General features: G+C 39.3%; 2 protein-coding genes across 2 annotated transcripts in view; both read left to right on the plus strand.

The window, feature by feature from the left end:
* The first annotated feature begins 327 nt into the window (after positions 1–327).
* On the plus strand, positions 328–12,037 carry pxdc1b (PX domain containing 1b). The gene is made up of 5 exons (XM_085172879.1): positions 328–1,029; positions 8,444–8,535; positions 8,643–8,760; positions 8,856–8,967; positions 9,479–12,037. Exons 1-5 carry the CDS (start codon positions 774–776, stop codon positions 9,600–9,602), a joined length of 702 nt encoding a protein of 233 aa, XP_085029005.1. The 5' UTR covers positions 328–773; the 3' UTR covers positions 9,603–12,037.
* Positions 12,038–13,291: 1,254 nt separating this feature from the next.
* Positions 13,292–17,109, plus strand: part of tmx3b (thioredoxin related transmembrane protein 3b) — a 36,008-nt gene continuing 32,190 nt past the window's right edge. The window contains exons 1-3 of the mRNA XM_085172880.1: positions 13,292–13,410; positions 13,675–13,732; positions 14,412–14,451. Of these exons, the coding sequence (XP_085029006.1) occupies positions 13,377–13,410; positions 13,675–13,732; positions 14,412–14,451 (132 nt within the window). The 5' untranslated portion in view covers positions 13,292–13,376. The remainder of the gene's footprint in view (positions 13,411–13,674; positions 13,733–14,411; positions 14,452–17,109) is intronic.

Genomic DNA, 17,109 nt, shown 5'->3' on the forward strand with positions numbered 1-17,109 from the left:
TCCATTCAAAAGTTGTTTTTGGACTCCTTTCTGGGCATTTTTCTCCCTGTGGTTCATTCCAAACATCTCATTTCAAGATTAGGAGTGCTGAATTTTATGGAAACACACAGCAGCGACCTCACATGCAGGGTCACCAATAACTAGTTGACAGTGTGCAAAAGAAAATGAATGATTGAACCTGTCGATCCCGATTATACACAAGGAGATGGACGGTTTTGTCCTCACAGCCCTTTGCATTCCCTGCATAATAATAGCCTGTTGTCAAGGAGGGAGGAAGGAAGGAAGGAGGAAGGAGAGGGGAGGAAACTGCGCTGAAAGAAAAGCAACTGCTGATCCAAGTGTGAGGTTAAATGCTCTGGAAGCGCAAAGAGGGAGGGAGCAGTGTCTTATTTTGAGAGGTGTGGGTTTAGTGTTGGATCTTCTTTTCTCTCTCTTTTTTTGTCAATGATTGACGAAAAAAACCTGCAGTTGGATCAATATTACCAAATCAGTTTTGCAGGGGCGTTATCTCTGGCTCTAAAGTCTATTTTTTTTTTCTAAGTCATGCCACGTTTGAGATTACGCCTGTGATGGGCTGAGCCATCATCCTCCTCTCGCTCACACTCTGCTGCCGCTCAGACTGTGCCGCTCAGACACAGGGGCTGGTCGAAAAGTTACCAAAGTTGCCTTGCCTTCTTTTATTTGTTTATTTATTTGACATTGTCATCGCGAACACCTCCTCATTCTCTGTTCACCCGGCCCGCCGCAGCATGCTGGACTGACGGCTTGGAGGAATGGCATCGGCTGTGTTTGAAGGGACGTCCCTGGTCAACATGTTCGTCCGGGACTGCTGGGTTAACGGGATCCGGAGACTTATTATCAGTCAGAGCGGAGAGGAAGAGGAGTTTTTCGAGATCAGGACCGAGTGGTCTGACAGGAACATTTTATACTTGCATCGCAGTTACTCTGATCTCGGGCGGCTGTTTAGGAGACTGGTGGAGTCTTTTCCGGAGGACAGACGAGATCTGTCCAAATCTCCACTGATAGAAGGTTGGTGTGATAGCGGATAACATGTGACAGTTACTAATCTACAAGGCAGGAAGTGATGATCGAGCAGTATCAGAAATAACTAATTTCTATTATTATATTCCCGTTCAGGAGCGTAGCTATTGCATTTATACTGTAAATGTAGGAAGCAAGTTGGCCACCCTGTCCTCTTTAGCACTGCGAGTTTCAAATTCCAGAAGAGACATATTACTCTGAAGTCCCGAAACAAAGAAAACAAACTAATTTTTCAGGCAATTAAACATGCAGATGGCATTTCTATGTCATTAGTCAAATAATTGAAGCTCAGTTTTCTACTATTCACCAGACTTTTGCAGCATTTTTCAGCAATATGAAGCTACCTCGAACTAAATCAGCACTGACCACTTTTTTTTTTAACTAATTGAAAAGTTTGTCTTGGAGTTTGCGGTGGACTCCCTAAAGGAAATCCTCCTGCAGATTATATTCCTGTTTACATTTTGCAAGAGATAGTACAGAAGTTGTTGTCTTTGTGCATTTTTGTGCATTGCAGTCAGATCCAGATCCGCAAATGATCCATTGACACCACAGGGCTGATTAAAGTGCTGGTGATTAACAAAGCAGAATACACGAAGAAAAATATTGAGCTTAATCAGCAAAGGCTTGGTTCTAATTTGAAAGGCTTCAGAGCCTTGGAGGTTAATAATTAACATTGTGCTCTTTAGGATGTCACATCTATAGAACTATCACATAGTCTGTGCTGACAGTGTGTTTCTAATCTATGCCAATATTTAGGACCTAAAAGACTGGACACACTATGTGTAAGATTTGTTGCCATGACTCTGTGGGAGCTGGATTCCCTATGGGGATCCTTAAGTACCAACGCAGACTTTCAGTGTGGAAATCTGTTCTTTACATCTTACATCACAAGCTTGCTGCTGGAGCAAGTCTTTTCTGGTAGCTTAAAACTTTGATCAAAGGCCACGGCAAAAATATTTCTATTGCTTATGCACATTTTTATTATGAGGGATAAAACTACACAGTTTTGCAGAAGATGGGTGCTGAAATATAAACTTGTTGAGATATAAACAGTTAGTCCAGATGGTAGCATTTTAGGTTAACATCACAGTTATTTGACACACTATTTTGCCATCACATGTCTCCAAATTTGGTGATTCTTTTAAAGATATGAAAGTGAAGGTTTTTCCTTCAAAAGCAAGCGGGTTATTCAAGTTAAAGCTTGGCTTTACTGTGTCTGAGCATCCAACCAAAGCATACTATTTAGGTTGTCTTTGACCATGTTGCAATATTTGCCTTTCACAGTCACTTTCAACCACCTGTGTCTGGCTTAATCCAGGGGTCTTTTTTAGTGGTTTTCCCGCACTCTTTTCCACTTTCTATTTTTTTTAAATGGAAGTGCGGGAGAGCCATCCAGCCACAAACTACTGCAGAAATAACATGTTTGTTTGTTTTTTAAATTACAGTGGTCCTGGTTTACTTCACTTAATTTTGAGTAAATATAACTAAACATTCGTCCAAAGCGGAATGTGAAAGATTTTGTGCTACTGATATCAGGTAATTTAAACAGTAAAATATAAGGCAGTGCTTTGCAGAGGGCAGTCTTTTGGTATACTATGTGTGAACCTCCAGCATTCAGGATTTGGATACCCCACAACTGTCACAAATTTGGCAAAGCTCCCAGCCTCTCCTGTGTGAGAGATGATTCCCCCTCCCCATCTCCTTGGCACTTTGCTTTCGTGTCTACTTGCTGAGCTTATACCAGTGTTTTGGAGACATCCCTTTAGCTGGGACTGGAAAGGCTGGCTTCCTGCTCAGGCACTAAAATAGCTGACAGAGTTGTTGACAGCTAGCTGCTTCGCCTCAGCCAGTGCAGTGTGGAATGCATTTTGGGACGAGACGTTTTTGATCTCATGACTCACTTTTCACTTCTTTATTCCGTCTGTCACTCTCATGCTGATTATAGCTCAATGATAGATGAAGCTGAAGGAGACATCAAGACCATTTTAGTGTTTGAAACTGGTTTGAGCATTTCATTGACGGATTGTGAGCCACAGGGTAAAAAAAAAATTGAGGAATTCCTGAATTCCTATCCCTTTTTAATATTTCCTTTGCATCCCATCTAATTGCTGCCCTGATTGGAAAAAAAAGAACATAGGTCTGCCCTTTCTCAGTCCACTTTGCCACAATTTCTGGCTCTGGTCATATTTTCCTGTTTCTGTGCTGCGTCTAGGCAACAAGGAAGGCGTGCAGAGCTTTTCAGACTTATGTCATGATGAGAAAGAGGGCGACTGCGGAGGAGTGGACTTCCCATATTTAGTACCGCTGGTCTGCGAGGGCCTCATCACACTTACCTTACATGTGACTCCATGAGCATACAGACAGCGAGCAATTGCTCACATTCCATGTGAGCAAGATATGATCAAGGAATGTAGACGCAGACAGCGTTGAAATCACTCTTACAAACTGTCAGCTTCTGTTGCCTACTGAAGCAGTTTTTCTATTTTAGCCTTTTTTTTACAGTAATATATGAATGCTAAACAATATAATACAACCTCAATTTTTACTCTGTTGTAGGCAGTGAAGGTGACACTTTGACACTGTGGAGAGGCTATTAAATTGGCAGACTACATATAATGCACTGTATAATAAAAAAAAAGGAATATGTGCACATCATTTTCATGCAATTTGACATTTAAAATGTGATGTGCATGCATTGTCTGTTCACAATTTGCATTAGATGAGAGATTAGAGTGAAGAAAATAGGCAATTTGATCATTAATGTGCTCAGAATGGCTACAAACAGGAGAATTCACCTAACCTAGCACCTTTCAAAGGTACACGATCCGCTCTCATGTCATCTCTAAATGTTGCTATTTAACATAGTTGTTTAATCTAATCAAGAAAAATCAATACAAAACAACATTGCTGCCTTTATCAATGATCTCGGAGGGGCAGGTGAGCTTTGTGGACGTGCAACACTATCAACACCAAGCATAACTCAAGAAACTAAATTCCTCGAAATGCCAAAGTCTTCCTTTAACTTCCAGCTTAATGACAGCTGAATCAAGCTGAGCCATTTCAGCTTTTCACGAAGCAGCTACTTTGTGAAACCAAACAAATGGCAGCATACACGTTGCGGCTGCAAATAGAGATTTTACAGGAAATATAGTGTGCACGTGTAAAGATTAAAATGGCCTGCAGCAACAACTTGGTGCAACTTCTTGCTAATAAAAGTAACATCCTCTTTCTGACCATGCCTGGGGCTTGATGACTGAAGTATTCGGGAATAATGTGTTGACAAACTGTGGCATGTTAGTGGTTGAATGATTAAGTACTGTGCTGCTGACTGCAGCTTATCAGATCCCTGCAGAAGATAACTGTGAAATGTGGCTCTTACAACATAGGATGACTAGATAATGTGCATGAGGAAGACGTGGGGACGGCTGAGTTCCTGTTATACACATGCTTCTATTTTTTGTAATATTACAGAGCTTCTCGTCACCATGGCATTTTATAATAATCTACCTTTATAATGACTAAAATTAGTGGTACTGATTACTGATCACATTTTACCAACTAGCAGCCCCAGGTAAATAAACACAGTCACATGTTCTTCTTAAAAATAGAAGTACAGTAATCAAAAGTGAAAGCTACTAAGAGACAACTAAAAAGAGCCAAAATGGCTGGTTGTGAGGTCACTGTAGGGTAAAGTGAAAATAGTTTCACTGTAGAATAATTTCCTCTATACCACCAATGACAGTGTTGTTTAATTGTTTATAGTGCATGGACCACTGTAACCAGAAAGTCCAAGCAGAAAAATCAGTTTACAACCATGTAATTCTAGCCAACACAGAAAATTAGACATCCTGGATTAAACTCATGAGTCACATGTCAGTAATCTAGCGAAGCACTCTAATATTGGTGTAAAGATTGATGTGTTAGAGTGATTTCCAAAGCTAATTAGTGGAAGTACGGCACGAAATCCGCTCCAAAACTTTCTTTAATGACTATTTTTTCTCATCCAAAAGTTTTTCTGTGTGATTAAAATAAACATTAATCAGTATTTGTCATCTACAATAACATGCTTACACGACATTGGGCCTTATGACTGATTAACACCGTATGAAGCCAACTGATGGCAGCAGTTACGTGCTGATATTTGCACTCTCTAATTAGACACATAATCAAGCTACACACACCAGATTAACAGTGGTTACAACTTGCACAACTGGCAGAAACACACACACACTTCTCTTTGGCACATCGCACACGTTTGAGTCTTGGTGTTATATGCAGTCTTCCAGATTATGCGGTGAAAAACGTCCCATCGTTGTCACCCCTACCCAAGATGTTCTCTAGTTCCCACTTTGAAAATATTTATGTGCAAAGACACAGCCAAGATCAGACTCTGAAGAAAAGAACAGCAATTTATGAGCTTGATTGCTCCAAATCTCTAAGATTAAATGCTTATGATTTATTCCTCATAATTCATTCATTCGATGGATTGCGTGCATGCATGCAATAAAGTGTACTTCTTTTCATGTAATTTATAACATTACTGTACTACATCAGTGGACACAAACTTTGAAATCTGTCCCCGACGATAACAACTAACAAGACAGGGTGTGGTTTGAAGTCTCCGCAGTGACGTTGTCATCCAGGCTTTGTTTCCGTTTAAGATGTTAACTGCTGACTGCTGACTCACACTTGAAACCTCCCGAGGTTTTGAATTAATATGAACAACTGTAACACAACCTAATGAACTTATGGACACATTTCCAACATTGTGAAGCTAGTCTTGTTTAATCCACAAAGTTATTTTCTGACTTCAGCTACATATTTTAAACAATTTTTACTTACTCTCCATACAGCTGCTTTTATTTACTGACACTACTCCCAGATTTTTCTGGTCGAGTGGACCAATCTGTAACACATTTATCGAATTTTTGCATGTTTACAACGCTGAATATTGACACAAACCTATCACTAGCTTTAGTAGTAAAACATCTTAAAGTGCCTAAAACACGGGTGTCAAACATAAGGCCCAGGGACCAGAATCAGCCTGTGAAAGACAGCAGTGTTCATTTTGACAGTAAATGTGAATTAGTTTTTGTCCTAATTTAGGCATCTAAATTTGTAATATGTCCATTTGTCTACTTTTAACGTTGATATTTTGTCACGTTTTCATGAGAAACAGGCAGCACAGGAGTTAGCTAAACCCCTGTTCCCACCCTGTTTCCCGGGGCCAGATGAAATTGTGCGTGTCTAACCTAACTGCATAAGGAGTTTACTTCTGATTGAATCACTTCCAAACTTGCCCTGCCTTTCTACACATCTTAAGTAGTTCTGGTTGGATCTTGTCTCTCTTGAACATTTTCTTCTTCTTTTTATTTGACAAAAGTGTAGATAAACTTCGTCATTGCTTTTTCCTTGTGCATTAGTACTTATTTAGGTATCATCTTGTTTTTATCAAGAACAAAAAAGATCGTTGAAGAAAACTGAAGAAAATTAGTGAACTAAAATGTGAAGGAGGGCATAGATTTTGGACTTTTAACAATATTTTTATACATTTTACAGCTTTTCTTACTTAAAAAGAACACCCCTATGGCCATTCATACCATACCAATGTAACTAAGTGAGAAACAATTAAGTGGCCGATGTGTCTATTCACAACAGAAATTTCTGTTTTAGTTTAAAAATACTTTCTGTGAATGAACAAAAACTTTCTGTTTTATAATCACAAGTCAGGCTGGGCAATGCACTACCAGAATTTTTCTGTATTATTGCACATTTATTTCTTTCAATTTAAGCCCGAAGATGCTGACAGATTTTGTTTGCATTTCTTTATCACGAAGAAAAATTGAGATGTAGGGTTGAAATTGTATTTCACTTCCTTATATTGAGATATTTCAGAGTTAAACAGAAGGAGGGCACAACACAAGCTTCAGATTGGGCACCTAGTCATGATTCAACTGCCAAATCACTCTTCACATCCCCCAGGATGTGATGTCATCACTGTGGGCCATTATAAATGGATGAGCCTGTGAGTGTGCATAGAGGTCGTCTTACTCAGTGCTTCCATGTAACCACTGTGTGACTACATTTCATCTGTCCCAGTCAGTTCAGACAGAGCCACATCCCTGTGGCTGCAGTCTTCATCATTATTCTCCTCACCACATCCCTTTGTCAGCAGGCTGGCTGTAAATGATGCTCTGCTGACTTGCTCACTCATAGCGGCGGTAGCCTTCTATTACCAAATGTGCTGATTTTACGCTCCCACTGCCTCTTAAATTGCATTCCTAGTTTTATGCAGGATTAGCGTGCTATCGCAGACATTGTTCTGCAGCCACTCCACCACCTATTATTACTTTCCTCTGTTATTACTGCTGTTATACAAATGCCAGCAATTGCGGTGGCAGTTTTTTATGCTCTAAGGACAATGGTATGTGGTCTGTTTTTCTCTCCTCCTACGAGAGGTAAATATCATGGGGCATTGTGAGAAAAAAGGTTACCGAAATAAAAAGGACTCTTGCATTTGAGCCAGTCTTTTTCAAGAGTTGGGATGAATTAAAATCTGTCTGGCTTTTGTGTTTTGACCTACAGAAAGCTAACACAGCGATGGATGTAAAGGTCGTAGAGATTGCCCTCTTTCATTTTCTAGGTGCAGAAATAGTTACACTTGGCCTTTTCATGGAGGGAAAGTTTCTTTGTACATCAGTCTCTATGTACAAATGATAAGGGCTCACCAAAAACATCTATACTAAAGGCACCTGATTTGAATATTATAATCCTAAATTTCAGTGTTATTCTGGTTAAGAGTTTGTTCTTAGGTTTAGTTCAGTGTCTAGTCTGTGCCTGTCATGTTTCCTGTTTTACTTTGAAGGTCCGTGTCTCATGTTAGTGTGTCCGGTGTAATTCTCCCCTGTGTTGTCATTATGTTTCATTCGAGTCAGCAGTGTCCTCGTGTGTCTCCACTTCTCCTGATCACCTCATGTGTGTATTTAAGTCCTCAGTCTTCCTGTGTTCAGCGTCGTGTTGTCTGTGTTTCTCACCCCGTGTCTGATCATAGTTTATTCTCGCAGTTTAAGTTGAAGTTCTAGGTTGTATTTGACTCAGTATTTTCTTAGTTAACTCTGTTGTATGTTATCACCTGCAACTAGCAAAATAAAGGTCCATTTTTGGGCTTTCAAGTTTCATCCCCTCGCCTCTGTCTGCTCCTGGGTCCTCAACACTAACCCACACACGGTCTGCCTCGGCGGCCTGTGACATGAACAGATGTAAAACGCTTCATGGAGATCCAGTGGATGGTTTTAAATCGAAGGAATCAAGTTAATAGAGTTTTATTTCACTGACAGGAATTCAAATCAGCAGCCAAATCCAGCGTACCGCAATCACTTAGAGTTCTTTTTGTTTCTTTCAGGGCTGGTGAAAATCAAGGAAGCGACCGACATCGAGGAGAAGTTAAACGAAGTGGAAAGGCTGCTGAAGAATGCAATCAACATGCCATGCAAGGTTGGTATTTCATCTGATGGTATTTCATCTGATGGCATGTCATATAGACTTATAAAAGCTCCTTACATGAGAACATAAGCTCTGTACTCAAAAACCTCTTTCTTTAGTATTCCAGATCAGAGGTGATGCTGACTTTCTTTGAGCGGTCGCCCCTGGATCAGGTGCTAAGGAACGACAAAGTCCACAGAATCCAGCCATGCTTTGACAGTCCAATCAAGATATCAGGTGCATATACTTATTTAATGTGAATATAACTACATTTCAGTTATTTTTCATGATTTCTTTAAGGATGATGTAATATTCCTCTCTGCATTTTGCAGAAATCATGCGGTCCAATGGATTTTGTCTGGCCAACACAGAAACCATCGTGTTCGATCACAGTATCCCCGAAGAAAAAGAGAGACCTTCATCGACCGACTCTGTAGAACATACGTGAGTATAAGGATCGCTCAGTCATTATTGTATCTGCCTTTGCACATGTTACTGAGCAAGAAAGCTATGTTTAAAATCACATTAAGGGCCAGAGAGAGTTTAACACAGTTGTAGGATTGAAGGCCACTTCAGTGTAAGAAACTACCTACTTGCTTTCTCACAAATGTGAGGATTTCCATGCTTGCCTTTGAGTGTATACAATAAATGCTTTGGTGAGTAAAGAGGTCCTAGAATGTGAACCTACCCCAGGACCCTCCACCCGCTTCACATAGCACAGGAAGTGTGTCTGTGCAGCTCTTCCTTCCCTGGGTGTGTGTAGAAAGCAAAAGAGGAACACATTCCTCTCGGTACTTCACAGAAACACAAAAACAATGTAAATCACCCATAGATGGCAGCACGGCTTTAAAGTTTTGTCAGTGTTTTGATGTTGACACTTACATCACACCTTTGATTCCTGGGGTAAACTGCACAGGCCTGTTTTAACCCAGTATGTCTTTCGTTTTATTGCCAGGTATGAAGATGGAACAGAGTTTTTGCCATTGGAAACAGATGTGTGCGATGAAGAAACAGAAGCATATGTCACCAACCTCTCCTACTACCATCTGGTCCCATTTGAAACAGACATCCTGGAATGAGCATTGATCTACCAGATGCTTGTCGATGATGGCTTGTCACGCTGTAATATGTAGTCCTCAGTGGAACTCAACTATGCAATGCTGCGCACCACGTAGCTGCTGCTTATTCCAGCGACTTTAAGAACTTTTTAAATAAGCATTGGTCATTTTGGAGTTGGCTGGGTGTACAGTTTGCACAGTAGTATTAGAGGAGCGCTACAGCAACACGCCTTTGTTTTCATCCACTTTATGTGACATCACCGATGTGCCTCATCCAGAGCCTTACTTTTTTTTTCCACTTCAAAAGGCTTTCAGGTGATGTACCTGAGGCAGCCACACAGTATAGATCCTCAGTCCTCAGTGACACTTTTAACGTGCTGTTTGGCCACTTAAAAGAACTAAAATCTGTAGGTTGGGGTGTGATTGTAGCGGCGACTACGCAACAGTGGAAATTAGGAAGCAAAAGTAATTTATGGAAGCATTCATGATGCCACTTAGGAAAAAACAAAAAAACAGTTAAGGAGATTTTTATAGGATTTTTTTGTGTGGTGCAGTTTCCACCAGCATTAAGCAAGATGTTCTGGTTTGTAAAAGCTTAAAACTCACAGGAAAACTCTGATTTTGTTGCTGTGTCGTGCAGCGGGATCTTTGTTATGACAGTACGTTGAAAGCTGAATGAAACTAGAAAACATCTGACGGTAGACGATTGTGGAATTTAGCTAGTCTTGGAGATGTTGCCTGTGACAAATTGTTGCAATTGCTAAATTAAAGGCACTGACGTGTGCGCAGTGCTTTTTCAGTCCTATTTGACCAGTCAAAGCAAACACCAGTCCACAAACTGGGGGGCAAGGTTTTCAATTTTGTATCTGTCCCAGGACTGAACCACAGAGGTTTTGATTATGATGGTGAATTGAGCAAGAATTATGTCATCTTATCCTCCAGCAGCATAAACATCAGCAGGAGATTCATTTTCATGTTTCAGTTGGGCCTTGGACTGCTGTCAGTTAAAATAATATAAAGAAAATACAAAGTTTGGTTGTTATGTTGTTGCTTTGTGTTCAGATAAATGCTGCCGAGTTTGATGTTGATGAGACGTTTTTTGTATTAGTTTTGTCTGAATTATGAATTGTGATGTTAGACATGTAGCTTCATAATAATGCTCATTTTTTTGTCCATAAAGGAATAATTTGGTGTCAAGAGTGAGTGTAGCCTGTGGAAAACTGAATCGTGTCACTGCTGTTGTTGTTTTCTGATGAGTGATAAAATGGGGCAAAGAAAGCTTTGTTTAAAGGCTCCATTGAGGTCACTTTTGTAAGATGACATGAGTGGGTTCAGTCAGACAGCCGAGTGTGGGAGTCTGCAGCTTGGCCTGTGATGCCAGAACAAGTCCTCTCTTTATGTAAAGAAGACAAACAACTTTGCTGTACTACAAATTTCTATAGGAAAAGTTGTGAAGAAAGGCAAACAATTGGTTAAAATTCATGCCTTTGTATGTTTGTACTATAAGGAGGGCACTTTTACTTCGGAAACTGAGAACTCAGTGGTGCATTGCAGATGCTTTGAATGTGACCCAAATGCTAAAAATGTATATTTGTGTTGTGTTAGCTGTCTTTGCTTCAGCGGTTTTGTCACCGCAGGAGTCACCGTGGCCTTACAATGTAACTTAACAGCTTGTGTCCAGGTTCCTGCCCTTCCAAATACAAAGGCATTCAACCCTGCACAAACTTGGCACATGAGCCGTCAGCATGGCGATCCTCCACATGAATCTGTTTAGTAACACAGTCATGATCGCTATTCACCCCGTGAGAAAGTACAGCTCTTTCACAGGATACAAAAGTATTTCATGCTTTCTCTTCTTGTGTTTTGGACCAAGAATGACGTGCTGATTTTGTACATAAGCATTTCTGTCTAAGGTGCGAAAAAACTGGAATTTTCCACTAAAATTTCTGGACCAAGATTTTGTTCTACATGAAATTGTCTGATATTTGTCTGATTGCAAGCTTATGGCATTCAGTTTATTTTGAATATGAAGTTCTGAAATGGTACTCAATGCATTCAATGCAATGAGGAAAAACACAACACAACGCTGGTACTCCAGTGCCAGTGAAACTCTGAAACAAAGCTACATGCCTGGTGTGCCAGCCAGAGGTTTGAAGAGAGACAAGTGAAGACAAAAGAAAATAAAGTTACACAAAATATTCTTATTTATTTTGTAAATTTCAGCCACATTCTGTGAAGCTAACCATTCTATGCCTTGTAATGTATTGTATATTTACTTGTGTACGTCATATGTGAGATGAACCTTTGGTTTGTAAATATGAATCTTAATTATAAACTTCTAAGATGAAGTTTATGTGCAAACATGTTTGATAACCTTAAAGATATTCAGTATTAGATACAAACTATTATTCAAAAAACCTTCTCAAAACAAATAAATATGTTTTCAATAAAACAAATGGTCCTGTGATGTCTTTTGTGCATGAAGTGATTGGACCTTAGGGTCATAGAACGGCAGTAGACTGTGGGTAACTTGAGAAGCAAGGTGGCTACAATCATTAGTGTTGGATATGAGATTCAGAGGCATTCAGTGATAAGTGCACAATACTCATCCACAAACTCAAAGAAGTGGAGAATATTTGGTTGGAAAGTCATGATTTGTAAATATGAATATCAGAAGCAAATATTCCAAGTCACTGGAGCCATATTGGAAGCAGTGCACAAATTTGGACGGCAATCACTGGCATATGCTTTGGGTATGTTCAAATGATGGTGAAAAAATTCTCTTATTCTGAGTAAAATATTGAGATGCAAGATTCCCTTTACTGCAAAAGTCTTTCTTCTCTGTCTTTTTAAAGATCATGGTTAAAATATTGTGTTAAACAAAAGAAAACAAAAAGAATGTGTATAAATCAGCGCGATTGTTTGGTAGTATTTCAATGTTTATGTATTTAAGATGCTACTAAAAACAAACAAAAAAGTGAAGACAGAGAGATGTATCGTAATATTGATGATATTTATTGTATATGATCGCTTTATTCTATGAAAGTACACAGGCATTGAGGTGCTTGGCCCGCTGCCCGTTATCTTAGAGCGACACCTGATGGTGGGTACAGGTAGTCGTCATCAGTGTCGCTTCTGCAAAATTCAGTACAGTTAAAAGGTTGCTGATTAAAAAAAGGGGGAAACTGATGAAGATGAAGTAAGTAAATAATTACAGCAACCAGGCACCCGTAACAAACAAACAAACAAACAAACAAACAAACAAACAAACAAACAAACAAACAAACAAACAAACAAACAAACAGAAAGACCAACATCAGTACCTTGTGTTGTTTTCATTAGATAATCTTTATCATTCTATTTAACTGTGGAAAAAATGTTCTATCAACGGAATGTAAAAATAAAAAACTAAATTGAACATAACACAATAAATATTCATTAATTATTTGTTATTAACCACCTCTGTTTATTAGGACGACCTGCATCACAAACCTTGACTTGCAGTTTCATCAGTATAAATACTTATATTTTTGCATTTGTGTACGTTCATAAAGTGGAAAAAATAGTCAGTAAACATGGCGTAAACGTCGATGAAAATCTTCTGTAAAAAATGTAGTAAGTGGTACAAATCAAAAGCGATTTAAATACTATTAAAACAAAATTAAACTACAAAAAAAAGCTAAAGGAGGAACCGTTTTGTTTGGTAACCCCTTCAGGAGGCTGCGCAACCCGGCGCATGCGCGGAGGGAGGTCGATTTAGCGGTTGTTTCCTGCTTGCTGTTTCCACTCGAAGCAATGGCAGAAGTAAAAGCTTCCCTGGCTTGTGGAGGTATGTTCAGCTTTTGTATTTCCTGTATGAATAACAGTGGACCACACACGCTATCCCAGCATCAGTTTAAAGGCCCCTTGCAGCTGCCGTTGGTGAAAATGCGGCTCAAACTGAAGCACATTAGCCGGAGGGGCGACAGCTTTAGCTGGTGATGCTTCAGTCATGAGGTTTAATGCTGGGGAGGAAAAGAAACCCTAAAGCTGTAAAGCTTCACATTGAGATAAACACCTTGTCTGATTTCAGTGTTTTCTTTTACCGTCACAGTTATAGCGGCTTTCCTGAGTTCAGCGGTGCTTGCATTTGTTGAAGACCTAGATGACACGTAAGTGATGCACTACTATGTGCTTTCCCCCCTTCATTGATTCACCAATTCAGTTTCCTGCTACGGCAACTTCCGAGTTTAGAAATCATGCTCCGTGTGGAGCAAAGTGGCTCACTGCTCCTACTTCCTGTACTTTAGCAATGCTCTAAAGCCTGTATGGTAAAAAGTGCCCACATTGCAGTGGTTGCATTAGCAGAAAAAAATACATGGTGGTGATGCTGATTTCCTCTCTTTCTAGTTGCACAGTGCTTTATTTTTTTAATTGGATGCCTGTGGTGAAAGGTCTCTGTAGATTATCTCTCTTGTGTGTAATAAGCCTGTCTTTGTATTGGAACATTTTTCATGATTTTGCCGATGACAATTTAAACATTAGCTCATCAATGGGCAGAGAGTAGTCTGCACGCCACAGGCTTTAATTGATTTTTTTCAGCCTCCCAATTGTCAGCAGTTTAAATGTGAGAATATGATTCTTACGTTAAATATGACTTTGGATTGCTGTGGGGACCAAAGAAGACACTTTAAGAGATTTACCCATATGGTATACTCACAGTCTTTTGTGGTATTTCATTTGATTTTATTATTCATTAATTTTAATGTGCTTTATTTGATTGTCAGAACTTGTCATTTCTGTCTAGTCTCAGCTGAATGGTTACAACTACGTTTTTTCTCTTTTCCATAGATTTAAAGACACCAGAGTGAATGACGTCTGGCTGGTTGATGTGAGTTTGACATTATGGACCCACACAAACACACACTCTAATCTGGGTCCATTGAGCTACGGTTTACTTCATATCCAGCACGCCACTGTCTGAATCATCCCTTGCGGAAGCAATGGGAGTCAGGGTGGGATGTCATAAGGGAGGGGGTCGTGCAAACAGTCCCCTGTGATTAGTGAATGAGAAGTCATGCATGCACGGCAAAGCCGGGGGGCTCTGAGAGCTTTGAAACAGGGTTTGTGTCGACACCCAAAGTAGCAAAAGTTGCTTTTGCTGCGCGTTATGGGCTCCATGGTGAATTCTGACATTAGATTTATTTTTGTGTTGTTTTCTTATACTGATGAAATTGTTATATTTTGTGTAATTTGTGGAAACTAAGCTCCTAAAAAGAAATTCAAACAAAGCAGACAATCACTGAAGCAAAAGGCTTTTACGTAAAATTAGTCAACAAGTTCTACTTAACACTGAATCTCTGTCTTTTACTGCCATACTAACAGTTTTGTAATCCTTTTGGCTTTCGGTGGAGAAAGACCACTGTAACTGTTACCCATGGTCACATGTTAGGTTAGCCATTAAATCAACAATAAAGCACCAATGTGTAAAATTAGTACAGGAGAAATATGGTGTAACCGAAAAAGCCATAAAATTAACTTGCACAAGAGAGCAGATACAAACCAGTGTTTTAAGTATACAAAGAATCGTAACCAGTTACATAAGACATGTAATAGTCACACATATAATATAATAGACTTATAATAACATTTCAATAAAGATGATGATTAAAAAACAGACAAAAACCAAACACTAAATGAGACCAGATAAAACAAGCCTTTAATACACTACTTTTTGTTATTCATAAATTCAGACATACTTAACCTCCACTGATGAAGACTGCCTAACTTGTAAAATGCAATGGTACCTCAAATGGCCCTCTGGTTAAAGTGATGATTAAGAGCATTGGGAATCATACTTTCTCATGCTACTATCTCACCTCTGTGTGAAGATCTTTCTGTGGTGGTGGAGTAAGACGTGACATGCAACCTTTAGCGGGTTGTTTTGTTCTTATGAGCATGTCGTCATTTTGTGCATGCCTGTCTGTTGAACCCTACGTTTAGTGCTGCCGGAGTGCTCTGGAATGATGGTCTGGCACTTTTTCCTCCAAGTGAGGAAATGGAACACAGTCTGACTTAAAGTCAGTCATTGCTGAAGTGTATTTCATGCAAAAGAACGCAAAAAGGCAAATTAAATGGTCAAAAGCTAACATGACCTAACACTGACAACATAGATGTCACAGTTTTCTCCTTCATTCACATGAACTCTGTTTCATCTTACAGTACCTGTCTTTTAGTTATCCTAAATGGCCTTTTATTCTCTTTGTTTGGTAAGCATAGTGTGTCATGTTAGTATTTTATTTTCTCTTGTCCTGTGAAACATACTTCATTACGTTATGTCTGTGTAGGTTCTCAGTTGTCCAGGTCATGGTAGCTTCAGGAGCTTGACAAAAGAAGTCCAGTCGCCTTCTTTTCAAGCTCTTAAGACTTCATTACATTGTTCACATAAACTCAACCTTTCCTCAATCAATTAAATTAAAAGTCCTGTACCTTTGCATATATTTTACTGTGAAATATTTCTATACATGTGCTGAAAATGTTACAACAGCTTTTATTTTGAAGACATATGGGTACATAAGGATTATCTGTGGATATTTCATTAACCCATGTTGTATTATAAATCTTACCAGCAAACAGACAGATATTAAAAAGGAGAGAGAGTTTAACATTTAATTATAGTCTCCCTTAGAGGTAGCTAATGTGTCGTCATGGCAAAAAGAATGTTAGACCTTTGTCAATTCTACATTTTTCATATTGGGACATAATAGAAGTAATGTTCTCCTTACCAAGTCTTAAAATTTGGTAAATATAACCTTAGATGGACAGCAGCACGTGACATATCACACAGTGTCATTATCAGTAAATCATGAAAATGCAGAAGCAGTTTGTGGAAAAATTAAGTACACCCCAGTCTCTACTGATTTACTAGCTTGTAGAACGACTAGCCATACTTCAGCCTGTTAACTAATGTTAACTTTAAGATCTAAGATGCTAACTGAGGCCTGTAGAGTCTGAGATGCTCTGCGGTTGTTGCAGTTTTTCTGAGGCTACGTCCACACGTACTCGGGTATTTTTGAAGACGCAGATTTTTCTTTGCGTTTGCACCTTTCGTCCACACGTAAACGGCGTTTTCGGTCACTGAAAACTGAGATTTTTAAAAACTCCGGCCAGGGTGGATATTTTTGAAAACTCAGTTTTTGCATTTACGTGTGGACGAGAAAAACGGAGAAAACACAGAAAACGCAGCGTCAAAGGTGTGCGCCTTTTTTTTTTTTTACGTCACACTGTGCGCCACATTATTGTTTTGGTGAAATTAGTTTCTACAATACTATTACTGATAATTGTACTCTCTGCAGTGTTTAAATGCTTACATACACACACAGTTACTGTCCCTCCTTTGTTTACTTTTTCCCACCGTGGCTTCTAGACTTGTGATTGGCCAACATTTCTGCACGGTCAGGAATATATCGCCACCTGTTGCTTTGGCACATTCCTAGCAGCGTTTTCCTTCATTTCTGCCTTTACGTGTGGACGGGATTATTTTTTAAAA

This window comes from Neolamprologus multifasciatus, chromosome 9 (genome assembly GCF_963576455.1).
Source record: "Neolamprologus multifasciatus chromosome 9, fNeoMul1.2, whole genome shotgun sequence".
NCBI lineage: Eukaryota > Metazoa > Chordata > Actinopteri > Cichliformes > Cichlidae > Neolamprologus > Neolamprologus multifasciatus.

Coding starts and splice junctions, on each gene's coding strand:
- pxdc1b (XM_085172879.1), top strand. CDS start 774: ATGGCATCGGCTGTGTTTGAAGGGACGTCCCTGGTCAACATGTTCGTC. Junction 8,536..8,642: donor CAATCAACATGCCATGCAAG/GTTGGTATTTCA, acceptor CTCTTTCTTTAG/TATTCCAGATCAGAGGTGAT. Junction 8,968..9,478: donor ACCGACTCTGTAGAACATAC/GTGAGTATAAGG, acceptor TTTTATTGCCAG/GTATGAAGATGGAACAGAGT.